This window comes from Artemia sp. Qi Xiang Cuo, chromosome 17, assembly GCF_049724085.1.
Source record: "Artemia sp. Qi Xiang Cuo chromosome 17, ASM4972408v1, whole genome shotgun sequence".
NCBI lineage: Eukaryota > Metazoa > Arthropoda > Branchiopoda > Anostraca > Artemiidae > Artemia > Artemia sp. Qi Xiang Cuo.
In genome coordinates, this window is record NC_142810.1 from 54,794,557 (window position 1) to 54,820,301 (window position 25,745).

Consider the following 25,745-nt stretch of genomic DNA (forward strand, 5'->3'; position numbering starts at 1 on the left):
TAGCCAATAAATAATAGCCAAAAGTATATAAAAAAACGTCATTATAGATATGGACTCAACAGCGTCATTATGGATATGCCGTGAGATATATGATGATGTCATTCATCATTTGTATGTGACGAAACAATACAAAATTTTCACCCAACTGTGCATTTGCGTAAAATGTAATGCTAAGATTTTCCAAAAAATGCTATTCAAATAAATAATAGCCAGAAGTATATAAAAAAGCGTCATTATAGATAGAGACTCAGCAGCTTTATTATGGATATAACGTGAGATATATGATGATGTCATTTATCACTTGTATATGACGAAATAATACAAAATTTTCACCCAACTAAACATTTATGTAAATCGTATTGCTAAGATTTTCCCAAAATTGCTATTCAAATAAATAATAGCCAGAAGTATATAAAAAACGTCATTGTAGATAGGGACTCAACAGCGTCATATTGTTCCTTATAGATTATAGTTTTATTTTGGCATACGATCTGGGGACTGGAGGCTTTTTCAAGCAATCAAGAGCCAAATGGATGAGTGTAATCAAGAGCCGAAGTTAGTGTAAGGCAATAATTTCAGTAGACATTATGAACAAGTTATGATGAGTCTTTTTTTGGCAATTATACCTCGGAAGAGGTATAGTCACGTGGTGGGGTGTATTTCAAGTCTTCCCAATATGTCTTCCCAAGGTGATATATCTTATTTTACTAATTTATCTAGAATCACGGTTTATCTAGAATCGCTCATTTCAATAGACATTATGAGCAAGTTATAATAAGTCTTTTCTTGGCAATTATACCTCTGAAGAGGTATAGTCAGGCGGTGAGGTATATTTCAAGAGATATATGTCTCGCCAAGGTGATATATCCTATCTGTTTTTGACTCATCAGCAAATATTTTGCAGTAGTCCATTTACGCAAGATGCAAGATTTTTTATGTATTGGAGAGATATTAGTTTGCTCGTATTTGGAGGCAAGATGAAAAATCATTTCGAGTAATTAATTCTCAATAAAGAAAAGCACAATTGAATAGAGCGGAAGGGGAAACGGCAGAATCTGTCTGTGATTCCCACAGACTTTACAACCCTATATCTCTAGCTGTAGTTGTATTGCCAAGTCAGTAAGGCTAATAGCTAATACTATAGCCAAACACGAGGGTTTTACAGACTATCAAGCTGCCAGAAAGTATAGCAATATTTACTATTATTTTTAATTTTAGCATTATTATTTTTAATTTTGGAAATTTTAGTATTATTTGAGTGCGAAATTGAAGTGGCTTTGATCCGAAATTAAGTCTAAGGAAATAGCCTGAGAAACCTCAACTATATCAGTTTTTTTAAGTATTAGGTGAATAGGTATGCTTTTGGTGAAATTGCAAAATAGTGGGTTTTTTGCCACTTAATCTAGCGGTGTCTTTGTATGGCACTTCTAGATAGAGTTTCCTATGTGTCGTATTGTATGCTCTAGCCTAAAGCTCAGTCTCTGTAGTAATGTTAGCAATGAAAATAATAACATCAAAGACTAATTGAAATAACTAATGGCAAGTATGGATCTTCTAGGTCAAAAGGACTTTTCGTAACTTTTAGAGGAGTTCGCAACTAAGAGACTGGCATGCTTTATAGACTCTGTATCCCTTACAATCTAAAAGGGATATCATATATCCATATTACGTGGTCATCTTTCGTTCCTTTATATATTATTTATAGTTAAGACTGTACACTTTGTCTGAAAAACACCTAATCAACGACTAAAGGGCTGAATTAAATAAACATCCAATAGCCTATGAACTAAGATTCATAATAAAATCATCTCTGGTTCCTTAATTTGCTCCTACGGTCAGATAATTCTGTTTTTTTTTTTTTTTTAATTTTGCTAACAGGTCTGGCCTTATCCACGATATGCACCGCACAACCTATCAAGTTCTTTGTTTATTGACGGAATACAATTATATTTAGACCCCCCAGTGCAATGAATAGGCTTGTGTTCATAGATGGCGTTCCAAAATAAAAGCAGTGCATATGACTGCAAGTGAAAGAGAAGACTGAAGGACTTGCATTCTAGGTGTTCTTCAAAGATTGAAACAGGGATTCATAAGTTTCCAAAAGATATAAATAATGTAGATGACCCCAGGGTAATGAATAGGCTTGTGTTCATAGATGGCGTTCCAAGATAAAAGCAGTGCATATGACTGCAAGTGAAAGAGATGACGGAAGGACTTGCATTTTAGGTGTTCTTCAAAGATTGAAACAGGGATTCATAAGTTTCCAAAAGATATAAATTATGTAGATGACCCCAGGGTAATGAATAGGCTTGTGTTCATAGATGGCGTTCCAAGATAAAAGCAGTGCATATGACTGCAAGTGAAAGAGATGACTGCAGGACTTTCATTTTAGGTGTTCTTCATTTCTGCCATATGACACTATGTAGTGTAGTGTCGTGTCAGCATAAGCTTGTAGCTGCTGACATTATGTATGGATAAGCTGCTGACACTATGTAGTGTCAGTATAAGCTTGAATTAGTTAAAAAATGAAAAGAAACCGTGAGCTGGGGTCTGTGCAATCCGTTATCTTAAAAGCTCTTAAGTCTAAGTAGGCTGTTTCTAAATTCATCGATTAGTTTATTTTAGATCCCTGAAGCTGACGTTTCTATCCAGCACATAGCTGTGGAGCCATCTGGAAAACTTCTTGCTGCTATCAATAAAAGAGGGCAGTGTTTTATATGGTCAATTGGTGCCAGTGGAAATGTATGTATTCAATTTTAAGTTATGAATCAAGTAGGAATGGGAGGGGAGTGAGCCTTTGTCCCTCTAAAATTCAGGTATTTTTGCGAATTTTATTTATGATTTGTTAGATTTTTCAATTAACTCGTCTATTTCTGACGAGTTAATTTGTGTTGAGGTGTTTGGATGTGTTGAGGAGGGGGCAGCCTTCTTCATATACGTAATAATTATCATTATTACGTATTTTTTTGTACCTTTTTAAGTTCTGCTTGGGTCTGCAATGCCCCCCCCCCCCCTTTCGCACCTGGACAAATTTCTGGGAATATGTCTGGCCTCCGTAAAGTGTGACAAATCATTATTTCGAAAAAAAAACAAGAAAACATCAGACTCTGTAAAGTCACATAAGAATGTGACTTAAGGGGTATGTTTTTCTTCATGGGGTGAGGGATTAATTACTGAATTTTATGTGACATACTCTGTGACGTATTAAATGCTCAAAGCCTGAAATAAAAAAGAATTGTTCTTTTTTCAATGTTATTGTTGCCTTTTTTCTTCTTTTCTTTTTTTAAATGCTTGTATGGAAGTGTTTGGCCTCCGAGTTAAGACAGTTAAAGTACATTGGAGATAAAATTCGACAACTATCCATTCATTGAATCAAGAAGTTTGTATTGTTCCTGTTTCTGTGCTTGCCCACTTTATACTCAGAGCAGTGGTGTTCCCAGATTGGGTGTGCAATTGCGCTATTGACGTGTTCTAAAGGGCGATGGGCAAAGCCGTATTTACGGGGGGGGGGGGGGTTTGGTATTACAAAATGCATAATGTGAAATGCATTTTTGGCTTAACAAAATGCATATAAACAAATTTTTTAAGCGATTTAAATATTTTTATCCCCCCCCCCCTCTTGAAAAAATAACTTCCCTTCCAAAAAAATCTTGGATACGGTTCTGGCGGTGTGTATTTCGATTTTTTAAATATGTGGACTTTTTAAAATAAATTTTGCTTGGAAAAGTGTACCTTGCGTAAACTTTCTAGAAAAATGGTGATTTCGGCGTATTTTTGCTTTTATGGCTTCGACATCTTATACCAGGCATTTGATTGAGAAGCTTAGAGAAGTTATTCCATGTCTAAAATAGAGCTGCCTTCTATGGCAAACATGTATTTCTGCTGAAAATTTACTTTTCCCCCTCCCCAAACATTCAAGTTATATAGGCTACCCTAATTCTGTATTTGCCATGAATTTTCTATATATCACTTTTTTCTTCTAATTGGTTTAATATTTTATCAAAATAATAGGAAATTCATTGCATAAACTGCCTAGGCTGCAATACAGGGCATCCATTAACCATTGGAGGAAGGTGTAAGGCAAATTGTCAAAGGAATCAGTGCTATATTTGGATTTAGGATTAAATTCTGATGCTAAAGGTACGCCTATGCCCACTTCTTAGTTGTGTCAATAATCAGTAAATTGATGAACTTGCAAATGTCAAGACTCTTTTGTTGCTTTCCTTTGCAAATACCTTTCTTCAGTCTACTCTGATCAGTGCCTGCAGGTCTTTGATGAGATTGTCATCAAAGATCCAAAGTTATCTCTTTGATGTTCTAATCAGCAAAAATATTGAATTTTTGGTAAATCTATAGACCACCAGATTCTATTACTGGTGTAGAGACAAGTTGACTACACTAATTGAGAACTGCTAATTGAGAAACTTAGAGCTGGTTTCTAAGAAAACTTTCATCCATTAGAATAGTTCTTGATCCTCCATAAAATTTCTTTTGGGTTAAACTTTTTTCTTTCTCTTTGTAGACTCCAAATATACGTATATCATTTCATGTTGCAGTAACAGCTTAAAATTTTGAATTTTCATTCAGGGCTCCCTGAATTGAGATCCCCTCCCCCATAAGCTGCTGTAGTTTTTGATCTACTTTGTTTGGTTTGTTTCTTGTTTGTCTTTAAGCGTTATGTGGACGCCTAATGAAGTTGCTAAGTATTGAGCTGTAATGCGATAGAGAGAAATTTGTTGTATCAAACAAAGATGAAATACAGAAGAAACAGTTACCCCGAGAAATAAGAAACTTGTCCGATGGGGGTGGTAGAGATACGCTAAACCAAAAGACCACAAACACATTACCAGCTTGGAATGCAAATAAACTCTAAAATGTGGCTTTCTTAATCATCTTATGTTAGAAAAGCATAGGGGTCAAACCTTATGTTTATAATGTGTCTTTGTGGTAGGAGGTATATTAGGGGTCGTTGACCACAAGTGGTAGTGGAGTGGTTGTCAAAACAACTAAATAGTTTTAAAAATCTACTATTCTACTCTAAGCCCCAGAGGCCGTAGCTATTTAGCTTGTGTAAGTTTATGCTAATCCTAGTGGAGCAAAGCTTATTAAAAGCAGACGTAAAATGAAGAAAATTTATTTTAATGAAGAAAATGAAGAAAAATAAATTTATTTTTACCCTGTGATTGGATTATTGTTCATCTTTTTTCGTATATGATATAATAGCATATTTGTTTGCACACGAAAAACCCAACCGCGCCATGGCAAACAGAACACAAAAAAAAAAAATAAAAAAAAAAAAATAAACAAGTGCAGCTACCAAAAAAAATAAAAAAAATTCGATGCCCCATACTTACAAAGATGAATCTACAACAATTTTTTATATTAATAAATTTATATTTCCCAAAACCCCAACAAAACCCTCTCATCCCATTTCCTACCTCAAATATTTCTGTTCTCGAACCTCCCATCTCTAAACAATCAACAACAAAAAATTGAATAGTTTTTTTTATCATTCTCTCCACAAATCAGACAAAGATCTTTAACCATTACCCTCCTTTAATTCGGCCTTAATGAAATTATCCACTTAATATCCAGCGCCCCCAAACCCACTTTTAAATATAATTGCTCACTATAATTTATATATTTGATATATTTTTAAACCTTTTTTTTTGGATGATGGCAGCTGTTGTCTCAATCCTCAGGACCATAACAAATACTTAATGAGCTATAAAAAACGTCAAGTTAAAGAGATATTTTGCTATCAGTCGTCTGGATTGAAAAACTGTATATGCCTAAAAAAAAATAAAAAGAAAAAAATATAATCCTACTCCTGCCCTTCCGTTGCCTCCCAAAAATTGATGTCTCAAATTTGAAAAAAAAAATTCAAAAAAAAAATTTGAAAGAGGTCGTGTCGGCTTAATCTGTGCATACTTATTGAATTAACAAATTTCTTTATCACATCGATTGAAAAAGACATGGCTACTTCAAATTCAGCGAACGACACAATGAATGCCTTATCAGCTAGAAAAGCAATAGATTTTGACAGCTAAGAACACATAGTTCTTAGCTACTGAGAACTAAAATGATTAACATAGCTAATAGTTTTTGAGTCATTATTGTTATTGTTTGCGATGGTCTTTTTTGTACGTTTATTAACGTTTTTATGCGTATAAACACTATTATTTATTTTCGGTGTTTGTGATTCATTACTCCTGTTATGGCGCTAGTAATGGCGTCACATATTATAAGGCACAGTGTCACGAATCCCTGCGTACTGATGCCAGTGCTGCTTATATTTTCAACACACTAAAGATGTAGGTGGGTAACGGTGCTGACGTCGGGCTCCCCTTGTGCTGGCGACTTTGCTAGACAAAAGCTATAAGTCAAAGCCAACATTCTGTAGCTGAAATGAATAGCAACTTATCAGTTATCTTAGGCCCTAGTTCCTTACGAGAAGAAATTAAATGTATTTTTTTCTCAAAGAGGAAAAATGGGTTGTCTTACAGAAAAAAAGGCGTTCTCTAGCCCTGGCAAATGCTGAAGTGGGTCTTTGACCCTCTTCATTTTGATCGGTTTTTTATGTAATTCTCTCTAGTTTTCATAAAATATAGAAATTTTTGACGTTTCTAATGAATCCTTTCTTTCTTCAAAGCACACAACCCCTCCCACGAAAAAAGATTCCTGATTCCGGCATTTGGGATCAAGTCTGATCCCAAATGCCGTTTTTCAAGTTTTCAAGTTTTTTTTCGGTCTGTGTTGAATGTCGCTACCAAAAAAAAATTCTGAATTTGTTATAGAAAGTTTTTGTCTAAAGAGCTAGCCTATTGGTTTTAGCTTATTTATTTGAAAAATCGTCATACAAAGTGAAAAGGCAAAAAAAACTCATGAATCACTAACTAGTAGAGCAGTAATTAATTTTTCAGCCTTTTTATCTTTTGAAAAAGTGCAATTAAATTATGATAAGAATATTTACCTGTCGTATTTTTTGAAAGGGAAGAGGGTTACCCAAACCTTTTCCCAGTTTTGTTTCAATGACCTTTGACTGCAATGTGGAGATATCTAAAAATTAATTTCAGATTTTCTATTCAAGGATGACAAGACATCAACTAGTGGTATTGCATCTCAGCTTACACCTGTTAAAGATCTCACGGCTCATAGCAAATATGGCTTAAAATGTAAATTCAGTCCCGACGGAGCGTAAGCGTCTTAAACCTCCTCTCTCTCTCTGTCTTTCTCTCTCTCTCTCTCTCTCTCTCTCTCTCTCTCTCTCTCTCTCTCTCTCTCTCTCTCTGTCTCTCTCTCTCTCTCTCTCTCTCTCTCTCTCTCTCTCTCTCTCTCTCTCTCTCTCTCTCTCTCTCTCTCTCTCTCTCTCTCTCTCTGTTTCTCTCTCTTATTCTGGCTTTTTTTTGTTATTTGAAATAGTAGAATTATTTAAGTCATTAACTTAAATAGCTGCAAAACATGTGGGTATCTTAATACAGTATTGATTTTTTAATTCAAAAATGGAACTTTTACCCAAAACAGAACCCATTCAAACATTTTTGTCTTGTACGTACAGAAAAGTTCAAGTGTATGGGTTGACTTTGTGACTTTGTTTCATACCGATCACAAGTGTAATCGCTAATTTTGATCCTCGGATCTTACCCAAGTGAGATTCCTACTAAGTACATCGTTGTATGTACGAGTGAGCTTAGCACTGTGTGAACCGCTTGTTTTTAATCAGCGTTTAACCTAGCCTACGCGTATACCTAAAGGAAAGGAACCTTGACCTATAAGACCAACTTTAGAAACACCTGGTTGTCATAGGTTTTGGAAAGTTGCATTTGTGAGTTTTCTCAGCGGATATCGAACCTATATTGATCCTTGCCATTTCATTTTTCGTCCATGCCATAGTACTACACATCAGCTGATCCGATTATTTGATCAAGTGACTAAGCATCTCAAAATCTATGATGCTTATGCCGATATCATACTGAATAACATATTCAAGGCTTTTCACAGTCTTCAGCAAGAAATCACTCTACAAGAAACTAGAACTATGAGGTCTCAACAATTTTTAATCCGATTGATAGCTAGCTTTTTAATGGATTGGTAACCGTTCTTTTTTTACTTTTTTTTTGTTCTCAGTGGGGGTTCTGGCGTTTCAGTTGCCCTCCCCCCCCCCCCAGTTTTTCTGACATTTGACATTAAATTCCTTCTATTTTGCATTTTAACCCTCTTTTGGCATACCTTGCCCCCCATATTTTACAGCCTAAAACCGCTACTGTTTGTCCTGTCTCAAATTTTTTGGCGGCATGCCTTAGGGAATGAAGGTTGGGCTATTTCTTCTTTCAATGGTTCTAATCGAGTTCTATATAGTCTCTGGCATAGTTATAAGTTCACTGGCGACTTGTCTAGTCTCGTACAATGATATATTTTTGATAGGTCTAATTGATATTTTTTCTTAGGGCTAAGAATTAATTAGTTTTTCCTAGGGCTAAGGATTAGCTCTAAGAATTTCTTAGGGCTAAGAGGTAGGGCTATTTCTAGTTTTTAATTGAGTTCTATAAAGTCTATGGCTTAGTTATAAGATCGCTGACGGTAAACTTACCTAAAATATCCTTTCTTAAGCATCATTCGCGATTTGTTGAAGGTATCAGCCTCATTGTTTAGGACATTGTTAAAACTCGTGGTGTTTCGCGTGACACTACCTGTAATGGCAATCCCAGGTCACGGTAATAGTTCAGTAATGTACTTTGTTGTTGCTACTGTTTGTCAGTAATGCAACCAGTGCATCGTTTGTTTTGCAGCGCTATCTATTTTGTGAAAAATTTGAAACTTACGGTTACAAATAATTTAATTAAGGGTCTGAACAATTAATCGAATGTTTTTTTTAAATAATTTCTTTATAATAAAATCCTTCCTAAAGAAATATTCAGTCTTCCTTTCGCAAAATTAAAAATCCTGTGTAATGCATTCAATTTTTCCTGTGTAATACATCATGTGTTATCTAAATATCTGTGTTACCTTGTGGCAGTGGAGTGGATAAAGCCACACCCTGTAGCAACCGGGATCATGGTTCAATTCCCCGTGTCGCAAGGAGTTTGTTCGTTTAAATAATTGTTAGATAATTTTATTTAATAAATATCGAAAACACTGATTAATTAAAAAAATATAGGTAATATTTGCGTTTATGTGTATAGGCTGCACGTACTTACTACTGTTTGTGCCGATTCGGGATCCCACTCGAGACGCTAAAGTCCATCTTCTGTACTTATATTAGAAAAAATGCGGAGCCCTCTCGCTCAGGGTGGCATTCCGGCGTTACTACTTCCAAAGTGATAAGATTAAGGGTATCCAAAAGCGGATATGCAAAACTATATTAGGGGCCCAGTAAGTTTTTTGTGAAGATAGTCTCAGATTATTATGTCTACCGACCTTTAATGAAAGATACATGACCTGACGATTTTTTGTTATTTGTTTATCTACTAGCTCTACTGACTAATCTTCCGGGGCTTGGCCAGGGCTAATTTGCTTGACTCCTTTTCAAGACAAAGGGAATTCCTATTTTAGAGTTTTTTCTTTAGTTTAGTCTACTAGCATAGCCGATTATTATGTTGGATATAGAAAAAAATAACTTTAGAAAAAATAAATTAAAGCGTAACGTTCTTTTCACTTAGAAATAGGTTAAACACCAGCACTGATAAGTAAATATTTTTTTTTTCAATGTAATAAAGTACACCTGTTTTTGTTTTTCCTTCTTTTTTTTCTTGTTTTGTGTGCTTAACGATTTTGAATGGCCAAGTGCCCTCCAAGTTTAGCGATGATATTTTATGGAATATATATTTTTATTAACTATGTTGATTTTTTTAAACTACATAATAAAATTTGCACCTTTCTTTTGTTTAAGTACACACATACTCCTCCAGGGGCGTCTTTTTGGGGTGGCAAGGGGGATGGGCGGTTGCCCCCTCCCAATAATGTGGAGAAAAAAAATATTATACATCCCATGCCTTTTGACTATCCAGATACGGACCCCTCTTGTCCCCCTCCCCAATAAAAATGCTGAAGATTTTCCCCTGCCCTCCTCCTCCCTGGAATTGAAGGTTTCAAAACCTTCAATTCCAAAAATGCAGTGATTTATATATCTTTAGCAATTTTAGGAGATCCTAAAATTACTTTTGGTAAAATTAGTAATTAAAGGAGATATATAAGTATTGAAACAAACATCAGAGGTATATGTTAACAATTTCCACAGATCATACATTTCGCCTATCGTCTTTATCTGACAATTTTGAATTAGTTGTTGATTTAACCAGTACAGCTCAGAAATGGCTTGGGAATGTTGTTTTCAGTGGCTTTAGTAAATTTTGAAAATCCAAAGCAATAAATAGTTGTTGAAATCAATTATCGTAGGTATCTTGCAACAACCTCTGCAGATCATACAACTCGCTTGTGGAGTGTAGCAAACAATTTTGAATTGGCCGTTGAATTAACGACTGCAGCTCAGAGATGGGTCTGGGATGTTGTTTTCAGTGCTGACTCTAGATATGTTATTACCGGTAAGTTTCCTTGCTAAATGATTACTAAATAAATTCTTAGTAAATATTTAGTAATACTATGATAGTACTATAAAATACTGTAATGGTGTAATAGTGTTATCAATAGTAGTAAAATAATAGTAATATAATATATACAAATAAATATATATTTACTTTCTTTAAATGAGTTACTGTGCATATATATATATATATATATATATATATATATATATATATATATATATATATATATATATATATATATATATATATATATATATATATATATATATATATATATATATATATATATATATATATATATATATATATATATATATATATATAAATATATAAATATATATATATATATATATATATATATATATATATATATATATATATATATATATATATATATATATATATATATTTATATTTTTTTAATTGGCATCCTGGGATTTTCTGTCCTGAAAAAAACGATTTAGAAGTCACGGGTTTCAGAAAATTCGTTTAGAGTTATAATATTGGAAACAAATCTTTAGTGACGTCATGTATTAATGTACTATTTAATGACATCATGCACTAACATTATTGAAATCATCTACTTACATTTTTATCGCTGCATACATGTTACAGCCATAAATGAGGTCACATTAGAAATTACATTATGTAATATTAAAAAATTAAATCATAATATTTCAATGACGTAATGCATTGTATAAAACTTTGCAAAAATTGTTGATCACCTCCCAGGATAATACAAATCTTTTAAAAGTCATGATTCTGTAAAGGATAAACAGGAAGGGGAAATTAAATTCACTCCTGTATTCCTCAATTAAATTGATATTACAGACATGCCACCCCATGAATTAAAAGCAAAGAAAAATGCAATAGCTATGCTCGTGCTTAACTCAGAAAAACTTAGACATTTCAGAAAATATGCGTAATAGAACATGACTGGTTGCTACTGAATTTTGTAATGACGTAATTAAGGCATATATAATAACTGGGGGAAATTCTTGAAAAAAAATTCACACTTATCAAGTTATGCTCGACTCCGGTAAAGGTCAACTTAAATGTCCAGCGACATCAATTTCCACTTCCACCTGCACTTGCGATGGCAACACATAGATCACAAAGGCAAACTTTCGAATTTATTGGCTTTGGCCTCTGTAGATCTGTACAATCTCGGTATGTTGCACCTTGAATTTTGCTCATGTTAAACGACAACGCAGCTTAAAAGCACATTTTTTTCTGAAAACTGGCATACAGCATTTCGGGCCTTAAAAACAGTCTGTATTGTTCACAACTTTAAGAAAGAATTCGTATTTTTCCAAGGGTGGTTGGATTAAACCTATAGTGATGCCTTGAAACCAAGAAGAAGTTCACATTATATGCGGTTAGAAGACAAGCGATTGCGAGTCTCTCTCGGACAAGAATTGGAAAAAGTTGACAGCTTCACCTATCTTGGCTCAATAATAGACTCTCGTGGAGGCTGTGACCTTGACATACAGAACAGAATCAACAAAGCCCAAGCCATCTTCTCACAACTCTGCAGCCATTTGTGGATCTGGTTGGAGATGATCATGAAGACAAAACTTTCTATCTATAAAGCGGCTGTTAGATCTGTTCTCTTCTATGCAGTCGAAGCTTGGCCACTGAAAGCTCCTCATCTCTATGATTTGGAAGTCTTTGACCACCGCTGTCTACGAAAAATCCTGAGGATTCGACACTCCGATAGAATCTCAAATGTTGATGTGCGCCACCGCTGCTGTAACATCAAACCCGCCGCCATGATTGTAAAACAGAGAAGACTGCGTTGGCTTGGTCATGTCCTTTAAAGACCCGATGACCGCATCATAAAGCAAGTGCTTCTAGCTGTCCTATAGCCAGATTGGCGCAGGTGACCTGGCGGTCAATTTAAGAATTGGTCGACAACTGCCAAAAACGACCTCGACCCCATTGGTGGATTTCGAAAGTTTGGCAGAAAGTGGGAGAGCTGCTGGCTCTGGTTTGCTGAAGAGTGATATTTATAAGTAATGAATTTTACTAAATAATGATTTGAATTGATTTAAAAAATACTAGTGAAATTAATCACTTAGAAATACCAGGCTACTATGTAACCATGGATATAGACAAATACCAATTTGCTGTGGATGGTTATAAGAGGGATTTTCCAGGGAATGGGGAGGGTTTCTACGAGGAGGTTTTTCATGTCAATTCAACAGGAAATACGCCCATCTATCTCTTGTTTTAAATGTGAATTTAACATCCTAGCTGGTTGAGCTGTAAGCTGCCGGAACGCCACTGTCTGAAATTAAGTAACAAAAAAAAATCTGCATAAAAAGCTTTTCAAGAGGTATTTTTATAACCCCTCCATAAAAAAGGCCCATTTCATTTGACTAAATTTGGTCTCCCTGATTTAAAGGGCGAGAACCTCCCTTTTAATGGTGAAGGCTCATTTCTTTGAGCCAAGATATGGAAGGTGTACAATTGAATCATAGAATCGTATTTAGTACTACTATTTAATGTAGTCTCCCACTCTCACAGGCCAAGTAGCCTTTGTTGGGGGCTAAAGTTCTGTAATTTTTTCTGTGCTTCTTTCAAATAAATTAATCGATTGATTGATGTTTTCTCCGTATTTTGTACAATTTCCTTGCAAAACACGGTGAAAAGTCATATATTAAGAGGTATTTTTGTAAGCCTTCCACCGAAAAGGCCCGTTTCATTTAACTGAATTTGTTCCTCCTAATTGAAAGGGCGAAAACCTCCCTTTTAATGGGGAAGGCCCATTTCTTTGAGCCAAGACTTGGAAGGCACACTACTAAATCGTAGAATCGTATTTTCTTTGCATTTCGTATAATTTCGTTGCAAAACACGGTGAAAAGTCATATTAAGAGGTATTTTTGTCAGCCTTTCAAAGAAAATGGCCATTTTATTTAACTGAATTTGGTGTCACCTTGGAATCACCTTGTTCAGGCTATAAAGTCACTTATGGCTGTAACCTATGATTACGACGACATTCATCATATTTTTGGCAAAACCGAGTTTTTGGCAAAACTAATTCCAGCGTTGTACGTTTTGTTTCGATCCGATATAATTTTTTGGGGGTTTCAGGAAAGTATTTGGGCTACTATAGGCTGTGATCGTGTTTTACTAGGTTGCAGCTACCGCTGCAAACCCGATAATAACACTATGTGTAACCCTTCCCTAAGGTCAAGTCTGTTTTCTGACTTTCTGAAAAGGAACTTTCAGAAAGTCACTTTCTGAAAAGGAAGTTTTCGGTATGAAAATCTAAGAAAAGCAGAAATAAAGTTGCATAATAGTTCAAACTGAAAACGAGCATAAAATCATTATTAGTGAGTAAAGAAACCCAAAAAAAAACAGAAACTAAAATAAATAATCACATCAACATAAAGGTAACAAAAACTTATATAAGTGAATAAATAAATCCCAAAAAAAGCGAAAATTAAATTGAATATTCAGGTCAAAGTTAAAACGAACAAAAACTACTACAAACAAGAGGGCTACTGCCCCCCTCTAGACATTCGAAAAGCTATTCTCACATTTGTGTTTTATTGGAAACTGTATGTATTTTAACACTGTTTTTTATTTGTCAAACATGAACGAAAATAAAAAAAAATCACCATAATAATAAAGATGACAGGGAAGAACTAATGAAAATTATCTGAGTGTTAATATATAGTCATATTAAATCCTGGAAATCTGAAATTCAAGATCTATAATTTTATTTAACATCATTTTCCGAATTTTAATATTACAAATATAAAAAAAACGAATGTTTAGAATATATTTGGGACGCAATTGAAGTTAGGTGGTCTAGAGAGTGGCAGTAGCTCTACCTTTTAGAAAAGGTTTTTATTAAAATGATTTCCGTTTTCTTTTTCATTGCCAATTTTTAATTGTTTGTTAACATTTATTTTTTATGCTATGTTCATAGTATAACCTGGATTCGCATACTGTCTTTAGATTTAATTCTATATCCCCCTGATCATTCCCTAAAATTTTCAACTTTTTGCCCTTAGCCATTCATGAGATAGCGTGGGTACGCCTTTTTGACAACTTGGATGGAGCTATCTGTTATGTAATGTAGTTCAATATCTTATGATAGCGAAAACGGCAAAGAGAAGAAACTAGTACATTCAGTTTCTAATCGGATGAGCCCCCTCCAAGTTTTAAGACCAGCCCTATGGAAAAAAACGTTAATACAGTGAAGACTTATAGTAGGTTTTTAAACGTAACGGAACTCCTCAAACATGTGTTTTATTTTACTGTATCTTAGGCATGTAAACCTGGGAGAAGAAAAGGGGAGGAGATCTCCAAGTTATTGTCACTAAGACATGTAGTAAAAGCAATTTTTGGATACCAGCTAAATTTGATCAGAAGTAGGAGTAAGGGTCTAAGTTTTGCCTTGTTGACATCCACGTGCACTCTGCCTTGTGCTGTGGGGGTGGGCCTCCTTAAATTCTTTTCGTTACGAGATCTGCCAGAATTTCGATTGTCAGCCAAACTTGGTGAAAAGTAATTGTAGGTATTTTTAGTTTTTTTTTATGTTTTTTTATATATTTTTAGTTTTTTTTATATGTTTTATGTATTTTGTTCTTTGATTACCACATTCGGTAATTGATATCCTCAAAAATATTTTTTATTTCACAAAAATTATTGACCTCAACAAATGGAAATTCTTGACTAGGAGCTTTCAGAAAAAACAAATGTAGGTAACTAAAAATATAGAATTTCTTTTTCTTGTAATGATCTTCTTAGACTCCCTGATTTATCAATTAGACTCCTCAAGTATATTTTTTATTTACTAAAAAGAAAAATCTTATAGCTTCATCGGATGGAACTTCTCGACTATGGAGTGTTGAAGAAAAAGAAATGAAGAAAGAGTACACAGGACATCAGAAAGCAGTTACTGCTCTAGCATTTAAAGATGGCGTTCCTACACCAGAATAAAACGGCAAAAGAATTTGATTTTGTGGCAGGTGACCGTTTCCGACATGAGCCTCCTTATGCAACTTTTTTTTTTCTTTTTTTTTTGTAGAATCTTCCTTTTTCACCATCATCGTTGGTTAAATAACTTTTATGATTAGTCCTTATGATCGAAGTTTAGTTTAAAACGCAAAATTATCGTTCTCTAGTGAAACAAAACGTAATTCACTAAATAATAAACTAATTAGAATAGAAATAATATATTATAAAAATATATCAAAATAACTAAATAAATTTCAATAAATGAAAAATAAGTTTACCGCCATTATTGGTCGTATTTTTTTTTTTCTGGCAGGATGGTTGGTATTATGGATTACTTAATAATGCATAATAATTGCTGCCGCAGCTGGCAACCCATCGCAGTGCCCTGGTGCCTGAGCCTGGCTTAGCTGTGACTACTACTCATCCAACCCGATCAATTCAGAGCTTCCCTCCCGGGTCTTTTCCGTGAAGTTCCAACTTTTTTTTATTTCACTTCTATATGACTTCTTCTTTTATATTTGAAGACGTCCGCGCTTTTCATTTGGCCCCATAGAGATTTCCACAAAACTTTTCATTTGGTCCCACATATATTTCCAAAAAGCTTTTCATTTGGCACCATAGAGATTTCCAAAAAGCTTTTCATTTGGCCCCATATTGATTTCTAAAAAGCTTTTAATTTGGCCCCATATAGATTTTCAAAAAGGTTTTCTTTTGGCCCTATATAGATTATCAAAAAGCTTTTCATTTGGCCCAATAGATATTTCTCAAAAGCTTTCTATTAGACCCCATAGAAATTTCCAAAAAGCTTTTCATTGGGTCACATAGAGATTTCCAAAAAGCTTTTTATTTGCCCTCATAGAGATTTCCAAAAAGCTTTTCATTTGGCCCCATAGAGATTTACAAAATGCTTGTCATTTGGCTCAATAGTGATTTCCAAAAAGCTTTTCATTTGGCCCCATAGAGATTTCCAAAAAGCTTTTCATTTGGCCCCATATAAATTTCCAAACAGCTTTTCAGTTGGCCCCATAGAGATCTCCACAAAGCTTTTCGTTTGGTCGCATAGAGATTTCCAAAAAGCTTTTCATTTGGCCCCATAGAAATTTCCACAAAGCTTTTCAATTGGCCCCATTGAGATTTCCAAATAGCGTGGTTTTCAACCCATCAATCCTGATTCTTAAAACTAGACCTATTTTCCCAACATCTTTCTCGTTACAGCTGTAGAAAGTTGGATGGAATCACATTTTTCGTAAACCTGTTGTCTTAATGCAATAGTATGCTACTAATCATGTCATGTCAGATAATTTTTATATTTGGGTGTTTAACCACTACGACAGATGACGATACAGAGCAGCAAAGATAACACTGCTTAATAGGGTATAACACTGCTTAATAGGGTATGAAAAGGGTTTAGTGGCGAGGCAGTGAGCTGTTACTTACCTGAAATTACGTGGTATAGGCTCCGTTCCCAGCCGTCGCAGCGTTGATGCAAGGACTTTTGAATTCGAGAAGTTTCGTTAGCGAATGAATAAAAAGATAAGAAACGGCCAATAACTATTTACCTGTTTTTATATTGTTGTATATTATATATAATATAATATATATGTTTCTTATATATTATATATTTTTACTTGTTTACTTATTTGTTTTTAGTTTTTTATTACTATTTGAAGCATTAATTGGTTAATGTCATTAGGAAAACTTATCATCTGTTGTATTGTCATATTATTATAAATTTAATAATAAATTTATAATAAAGCAATATAAATACAAATTAATAATGTGCAAGGGATGCTAATCTCTTTTAGCGTTAATGAGATATTGCCAGAAAGAAAATACAGTTTATAAATTACATTGTGGATGATTGTGTCAAAAAAGTTGTGATTGTTATTTTTAATTAAATTTTTTTATTGTTTGACTTTTTTAAAATAGTCCTATAGATTTTAAAATTAAGTTTCTTATATATAAGAGAGTAATGTTGCCACTTAATAATACTTCTAAAGCTGAGCATTATAGGTGATGAATATTAATTAGTGGTGCATTATTTCAAAAAGAGGGCCATACACTTTTTGTCGTTATTTCTTGGGTTATTTTCTAGAAGAAAATGACAAGATGCTGATAATGTCTTGAATAAACCTTGAACCTTGAATAAATAATTGAAACTCAAAACTAACAAAAATTACAATAAATGTTGGAACCAAACTCAAAACGAGCAAAAATTAACATGAGTAAACCTAATAACCCCCATACCCTCTCAGGAGCAGAGCATGATTTGCACTTTACTGAAAACAAAACAATTTTTGAATGTTTTCACTTTTTTTACTTTCATAAATAAAAAATTATCAAAAATTTAAGGAATAAATATCAGCACATGTCGATTAAACTTACAATCCAAGGTCATTTGTTTTTGTTTTGTTTTTTCAGGAAAGTGCAAATTATGTTCTGGTCTTGGGGGGTTGTTAGCCCTACTCATGTTAATTTTTACTCGTTTTGAGTTTGATTCGAATATTTATTGTAATTTTTGTTTCTTTTGAGTTTCAATTATTTATTACTAGTGATTTGTGGTAGTTTTACGCCTGGAAGATTGTTTAACATTATTTCTGCTCGTTTTTGGCTTAATGTAGGTCTTTACTTTTCTTTGAAAAACTTGTATTTGTGGAAAAAGCTTTTTAAATTAATACTCAATTGTAACATCAGGACCACACGCGTTAAATGGGAAAAAACGTTCAGATAACTCTATTGCACTTTTTACCTTAGCTTTTAACTGTGTATGTGAAATGTAAGAAGGCAAGTCAATTCGATTGAGACAAGTAAGGGCTCTAGGTAAGTGATCGCTTTTACCCAACACTAAATTGTAAATAATCTCCCAGTCAATCCTTGACGAAGCCCTTTGAAACCATCTACAGGGACGCGAGGTGTTCCAGTGACGAATTGAAGTAACTTGAGTCGTTCCTCTGACGTAAATGAAAGTAGAGCTTCACAAAACCAAAGAATAACTGTATGGATCTGAAAATATTCTCCAGTGTAGATAGGATTCTCTTTCCAGTCATTCACATCCACTTCATTGATACCGCCACAAAGGAGAAGTTCGAGCTCGTTTTCATTGTAAATCTCAATTTTTTCGATGGATACAATCTCGTCGAATCCTTGTCGAAATTTATCCATTTGAGAATCGGTACGAGTCACAAAACGCCTTTCCAGAAGATTGTCTTCATACTGATGTTTATTTTCGTTTGTAACAGGAATATTGGATCCACCTGGAAGGAGGTCTACTTGGTGTAAAAGGTCCATTGACTCTTCAGTCGAAAAAGTCAATTCTAAATCCGTTGGATCGTTTTCTAGGATCCATTTCAAGGATTTATATCAGCCTCAGCTTCAAGGATTTATTATTATTATTTTATTACCCATTATTAAACATACAAAATGTTGTAAATTGAGTACAAGAAAAGAAAATAAAGTAACATCAAATAACAACAAACTTTATATCAACTTTATATCAGATAGTATATTAAATCAGCTTCTTTTATGTCTCCGATTTCTATTTTCTTCTTTAACACTGTTTTATAAAAGGGACGAGTAAAAAAAAACATCAAGCATTTTACTGTGATAAGCAGCCAGTTTAATCTTCCAAGAAATTTGAAGTACATCAAGTGTCTCTTATTGCAAAGGCAACTAAGATGATTGATCAGGAGCTGAAAATTATCCGTCGATGAATACTTGAAAAATCCGTAGTCTGGATTACATAGCTTTTTTGAAATGAGATAGAACCATTCCCTTGTCAATCCACCTAGATCATAACCAGATTCTCCAATAAATTCCACATACAGATTTGCTCGCAACACTTCTGGATTTGTAACTTTTGATATTGCCTGAAAAGATTCATCTACAATTGAATCTCTGGAAACAAGAAGTTTGAAATTTATAGGTTTTGGAAAAATCCATCAAAATCCAGGTGGTTTCGGGAGTGAATTCTTGAAGATTTTATACTGTTCACTGAAGCTTCTTGGGTACTTAATTTGTGTTTTCGCAATTTGTTGGTCTGAGTGTCTCTTTGTCACCAACAACAGTTATATTTTATTTTATTTTGGGAAAAAGGTCCATGAACATATTTGTACGCGGGACAGGGGTATTGGTATTCGCTGTAATGAACGTTGAGCCTGCTTCAGATATTCTTGAAACATAAGAATTTGCAAACATTATAACTCCCTTCATTGATCATTCCTCTCTATCTTCCTGCTTTAACACATGAAAATAAAATCAAACACTTCTTGTTTCAGTCTCATATCAAGTATCAAAAGCTAACAAAAATAAAACTAATTTTTAATTTTTCGGTATTTTTCTAGTTTAAATTAAAAGATTATGATTATTGCTCAGATAAATATTTTTGCAGTTTATAACTTGAGTGATTTTGAATCGCTAATAACATATGTGGTTATTAGTAGACAATCGGTGTTAGATATTATCATTTATTACGTCGTTTATGGTTATTAGTTGATGAAAAGACATCAAAATGAGGTTTTATTGTATACAGTGATTCTATTTTTAAATTTTCTTGTTTTCTAATTAAAATAGGCACTATAACTTTTAATTTCCGTTTTAATGAGCCTTTTTGCGAACTTCCAGGACCAAGGGGTCAATACGATCACCCGTGGGGAAAAAAACAAACAAATAAACACGCATCCGTGATCTTTTTTCTGGCAAAAAATACCTAACTCCACATTTTTGCAGATAGGAGCTTTAAACTTCTACAGTAAGATTTTCTGATACGCTGAATTTGATGGTGTGATTTTCATTAAGATTCTATGATTCTTAGGGGGTGTTTTCCCTTTTTTTGAAAATAAGGCAAGTTTTCTCATGGTCGTAACTTTTGATGGGTGACATTGAACTTATATATATTATAAATCAGCATAAAAATTCCATTCTTTTGATGTGTCTAATGGTATCAAAATACCGTTTTTTATTGTTTCGGTTATTATTGAGACGAGTCACTCTTACTATACTACACTTCGTTAACCTTAAACTGTTTGATTACATAATAACTTTAGCGATTCTGAACTGAAAACTAAAATAAAAAAATTTTGAATTTTTTTAATTGGAAGTATAGGACAGCAATATAGAGATACGTACATTACAGTTTAAGCCAAAAAAGTTTGGTTCAAATGTTAGTTGAAACTAATATTAGTTGAAACCATAAGTGAAACAAATATTTGTCAGTTTCACTTATGGAATCTGGAAATTCTTAGTATAATCAAACATTATGAAAATGAAATATTGGTCTTGAAAGATAAACTCCTTTGGAACAGATTTGCATTCCTTAAACTCCTTAAATTCCTTAAATTTTATTAAATTCCTTAAATTCCTTAATTCCTTAAATTCCTTAAATTCCTCAAGGTAGCATTTGTCTCCTGTTTAAATTTCTGAACGAGTCAGTAGAATAAGTTTGAAAGCTTACTGAAACTTCTAATTTAGTCGCACCAACAGCTTCTTTCGAGGTGAGATAGGAAACACCTTCCCAGGCAACATTCAATTCTACTTCCGTAAATTCCTCAAATTGGTCGTTTATCTCTCCTTTCACTCGACTAAAAAGATAAATGAGAATATTATTAATCCTCTTTCCCAAATTCTTGAAAATAAGGATTTTTAATTCTCTTGCTACTATTCTGTCCCTTTAGACAATACTTAATATTATAATCATTAGCATAGGTATCTTATAGAGATTTAGCATCAAAATCCGATTCTTTTGATGTATCTATTGATATTAAAATAAAATTCTATTTTTAGAGTTTCGGTTACTATTGAGACGAGTTGCTATTACTATAAACTTCGTCACCACGAACTGTTTGATAATTAAAAACAAGAAAAATCCTATGGCTTTTTCTTAATTGGAATAGTAAGAGACGACCTGGCAACTACTTACGATTATGACATTTTATCAAACTTTAACATGATTCTTTATGTAATAAAAGAATAAAATATCTTTGAAAAGATTGCAGTATGAAACGACATCAAAAATGCAGTTTCTCGTAAAAAGTAATTTTATTTTTCATTTTTTTTTTTATTATAAAAGGCACCAGAACTTTTAATTCCAGTTCAAATAAGCCCTGTCGCAAAATTCTAGGACATCTGGGTCAATACGATCACCCCTGGTAAAAAAAAAAAGGAAAATAGCACGCATCCTTCATCTTTATTCCGGCAAAAACCACAAAATCCTTCATTTCCATAGATAGGAGCTTGAAACATCTACAGTACGGTTCTCTAATACGCTCTATCTGATGGTGTGGTTTTCATAAAATTCTATGACTTTTAGGGGGTGTGTTTTGCTCTCTTTGAATAAAGCAAAATGTATATGAAAAAAAAAATTACATACATTTTTCTTTATCATAGTATAAATACTGTGAACTATACTGAGATTATTTCTCTCGGAGGTTGATTTTTTCTCCTATTGCAATAAATCTGTACTCCAAGTGCCAGAGCAGCGGCAAAGATGAACAAAAGAAGTCCAGCTATTATTTTTACATCCTTCATAGAACCTTTTTCAGAATCAGGAAAAGGGATGCAATTGTTCTTTGTCCAAAGCTCACAGTTGTTGCAATTTTCATTCACTTCATTCAACCATTTTACTTGTTTATAACTAAGTTCATTAAAATCCATGTACCAAGTACCGCATAAACCTCTTATTTTCCTAGCCCTTTTGTCATTATCTTTATCGTGTTTTATATGTGTAGCCAAAGCATAAGTTTTCCCAACAGTTATGCCGGGATTACAGTCAAATTCTCGATTACAGTCTATAAGGATAATATCATCTAGCTTATCTTGATATGCTGACCTACTGTAGGCATGTTTCACTTTTATTTTGTACGTGTCGCTTTTTTCTGTTGACCACTCAGAAACTGGATTCATCTCTTCAACCTTTACCAATTCAACAGTACCAGTATATCTTGATTTGCATATCCTTGCGGTTGGACTCTGATAAAGACAACTAAGGGCCTCGACCGAAAGACCATCGATCCAAAAAAATAGGAAAATCCAAATTTTTAAAGACATCCTAAAATTTATGTTTAATAATAGTGGATACGCCTTGTACCTTTGCTTTTCTCTTTTCATGATGTTACTAAATAATAATTGTTTTAAGGAATTAACGTCTCTTAAGACTGTATCAAGTACCAGGAACCTAACAAAAAATAAAACTAATTTTAAAATTTTCATGTATTTTTTTAGTTTGAATTAAATGATTCAAATTATTGCTCAGAAATCATAAATATTTTTGCAGTTTGCATAACAACTTTAGTGTTTCTAAACTGAAAAATAAAATATATAAGAAAACTGAATTTTTGTTCTGGAAATAAACATTAAATCCCTCGTCGGGTAGTTAGAACCTGACCAAAAATACATCTAATTTAAAATTTTTAAGGTATTTTTCTTGATTGAATTGAAAGGTTCAAACTATTGCTCGGATACCATAAATATTTTTGCAGTTTACACAAGCTGCGAAGAACGCATAATGACAAAGTTAAAAATTACATTCAGAATTCCAAGCAGATGGTTAAAATGTAGGCTGATCTTTGTAAATTGAGAAACATTTTACGAATGTTTTACCGAGATTACGAAAACGATTTAGAATTACACATCAAAATTCTCTCGGAAAGAGCGGGTGTTGTTGAAAAGTCGGCTAGAAATGCTTTGGGAAATCTTTATAGTAATATCCAAAAGAAATGTTGTATGACGAAGGGGTCAGTGTGGTCATGGAGAAAAAAAAATGTTGTATGTTTAAGGAAAAGCTTCCAAAGTATGGACTGGTAACTGTGGATCAGCTATGATAAAGCAAAAGGTATGAGAATAAACTTCAAAATTTTTGTAAGCTGCAAAAGCTTTTACTCTATGAAATGAAACTAGATAAATTCCTAAAAAAATTTACATGAGTTTTGTTTTTTACGTAATCGAAAGCAATTAGATATAATTATATCAAATGTAGTAGCTTCTTTAGAGTTTAAGAAAAATCTGAATAGTGAATTGAAACTAGAGTAAGTCCTGAAAATTATCAATAAAATTATTTTATTTTATGTATCGCTGAAGTTATTATGTAAACTGCAAAAGCATTTATGGTGTCTGAGCAATAATTTTAATTTTTTAATTCAAACTAGAAAAATACCTGAACATTTAAAATAGTTTGAATTAAAGGATTAAAATTATTGCTCAGATATCATAAATATTTTTTCAGTTTACATAATAACTTTAGAGATTCTAAACTGACAAATAAAATATATAAAAAATTTAAATTTTTGGTCTGGAAATACACATTAATTCCCTCGTCGGGTAGTTAGAACCTGACCAAAAATAAAACTAATTTAAAATTTTGAGGTAATTTTCTTGTTTGAATTGAAAGATTCAAACTATTGCTCGGATACCATAAGTATTTTTGCAGTTTCCACAAGCTGCAAAGAACGCATAAGGACAAAGTTAAAAATTGACAACACTGTGGACAAGTGATGGTTCTTTAATAAGGCTTTTCTTGATTTTCAAGCCAGTATATATCCCTTGGTGTTCAAGCCAAGGGAAGGTAAGTTTTCCTATTTAGGGCTTCGAACAACGTGGTTCTAATAGTGTACTTCTTGTTTTGATCTGACTCTATTTTGGAGTTATGGGTTATTTTAGATTTTAATTTGGGTCGTAATCGTCTCTTACTAGGTTGCTACCTACCGTAGCAACCCGGAAATGCAACCCAGATTATGTAAACCCTGATTACAAACAGGAAAAAGCTTACGGCGTTTTCTCCTTTTGAGCAGTAAGAGACGGCCCACAAAGAATCAGGCAGTCAACTAAGTCCAATGTATGCAATGTTTTGTTCTTCTAATGATCGTTTTTAATACATAAACTATTTAAAAATTGTATCCATAATAGCCTGAATGATGTATTTGATAGTGTGATGTATTGGATAGCGTATTTTTTGTAATCCTGGTAAAACATTCGTAAAATTTTTCTCGGTTTACAAAGATCAGCCTGCATTTTTGCCATCTGCTTGGAATTCTGAATGTAATCTTAGACTTTGTTCTTATGTGTTCTTTGCGTCTTGTGTAAACTGCAAACATATTTATGGTATCCAAGCAATAATTTGAATCTCAATTCAAACAAGAAAAATACCTTAAAAATTTTAAATTAGATTTATGTTTGGTTAGGTTCTAACTACCTGACAAGGGATTTAATGTGTATTTCCAGGCCAAAAAATTCAGTTTTTTTATATATTTTATTTTTCAGTTTAGAATCGCTAAGGTTATTATGTAAACTGCAAAAATATTTATGAAATCTGAGAAATAATTTTAATCTTTTAATTCAAACTAAAAAAATACCTGAAAATTTTAAAATTAGTTTTATTTTTTGTTAGGTTACTGGTACTTGATACGAATCATACGAAATGTTAATTCGATAAGACAATTATTTATAACTTATTAATACGACGCCTTCTAAGCGAGTTATACGTAACTTAAAAAAGTAATGCTAAAAATAGAGTCAGATCAAGACAAGAAGTACACTATTAGACCACCTTTTCCGAAGCCCTAAATAGGAAAACTTACCTTTCCTTGGTTTGAACACCAAGGAAAATATACTGGCTTGAAAATCAAGGAAAAGCTTTATTAAAGAACCAATTGTCCATAGAAATAGTAAGAATCTGCCCATAAGGTCCCGTGCCGAGTAGTAAGAACCTAACAAAAAACCAACCTAATTTTAAAATTTTCAGGTATTTTTCTAGTTCGAATTAAAAAATTAAAATTATTGCTCAGACACCATAAATATTTTTGCAGTTTACATAATAAATTTAGCGATCCATAAAATAAAATACTTTTATTGATAATTTTCAGGACTTACTCTAGTCAGATTACGGATCAGATTTTTTTTTTTTAAGGGAAATACTACATTTGATATAATTATATCTACTTGCTTTTGATTACATAAAAAATAAACCTCATTTAAATTTTTTTGGGAATTTTTGTAGTTTCATTTCATAGAGTTAAACTGTTACTAAGATATCCTAAATATTTTTGTAGTCTACAAAACTTTTGGTTTTTTTCACATACTTTTTACTGTAAGCTATACTGAGATTATTTCTATCGAAGGTAGATTTTTTCTCCTATTGCAATAAATGTGCGCTCCAAGTGCCAGAGTTTGATTTGTCATAACATAAATATGAGTTGTGCTCCCGTTCCATCTGCATTGATCTGCATTGATCTTATCTGA

The 25,745-nt window shown here is 33.2% G+C and overlaps 1 protein-coding gene and 1 pseudogene across 2 annotated transcripts in view; one reads left to right on the forward strand and one right to left on the reverse strand.

The window, feature by feature from the left end:
* The window catches only part of Lst8 (MTOR associated protein, LST8), a 49,622-nt gene extending 32,469 nt beyond the window's left edge, over positions 1-17,153 (forward strand). For both annotated transcript variants that reach the window (XM_089102954.1, XM_089102956.1), the window contains exons 5-8: positions 2,626-2,742; positions 7,091-7,197; positions 10,396-10,541; positions 15,376-17,153. In XM_089102954.1, the coding sequence (XP_088959080.1) occupies positions 2,626-2,742; positions 7,091-7,197; positions 10,396-10,541; positions 15,376-15,500 (495 nt within the window). In that variant the 3' untranslated portion in view covers positions 15,501-17,153. The remainder of the gene's footprint in view (positions 1-2,625; positions 2,743-7,090; positions 7,198-10,395; positions 10,542-15,375) is intronic.
* Positions 17,154-18,362: 1,209 nt separating this feature from the next.
* LOC148942363 (E3 ubiquitin-protein ligase NEDD4-like pseudogene) lies at positions 18,363-18,806 on the reverse strand (annotated as a pseudogene).
* Between the last annotated feature and the right edge of the window lie 6,939 nt (positions 18,807-25,745).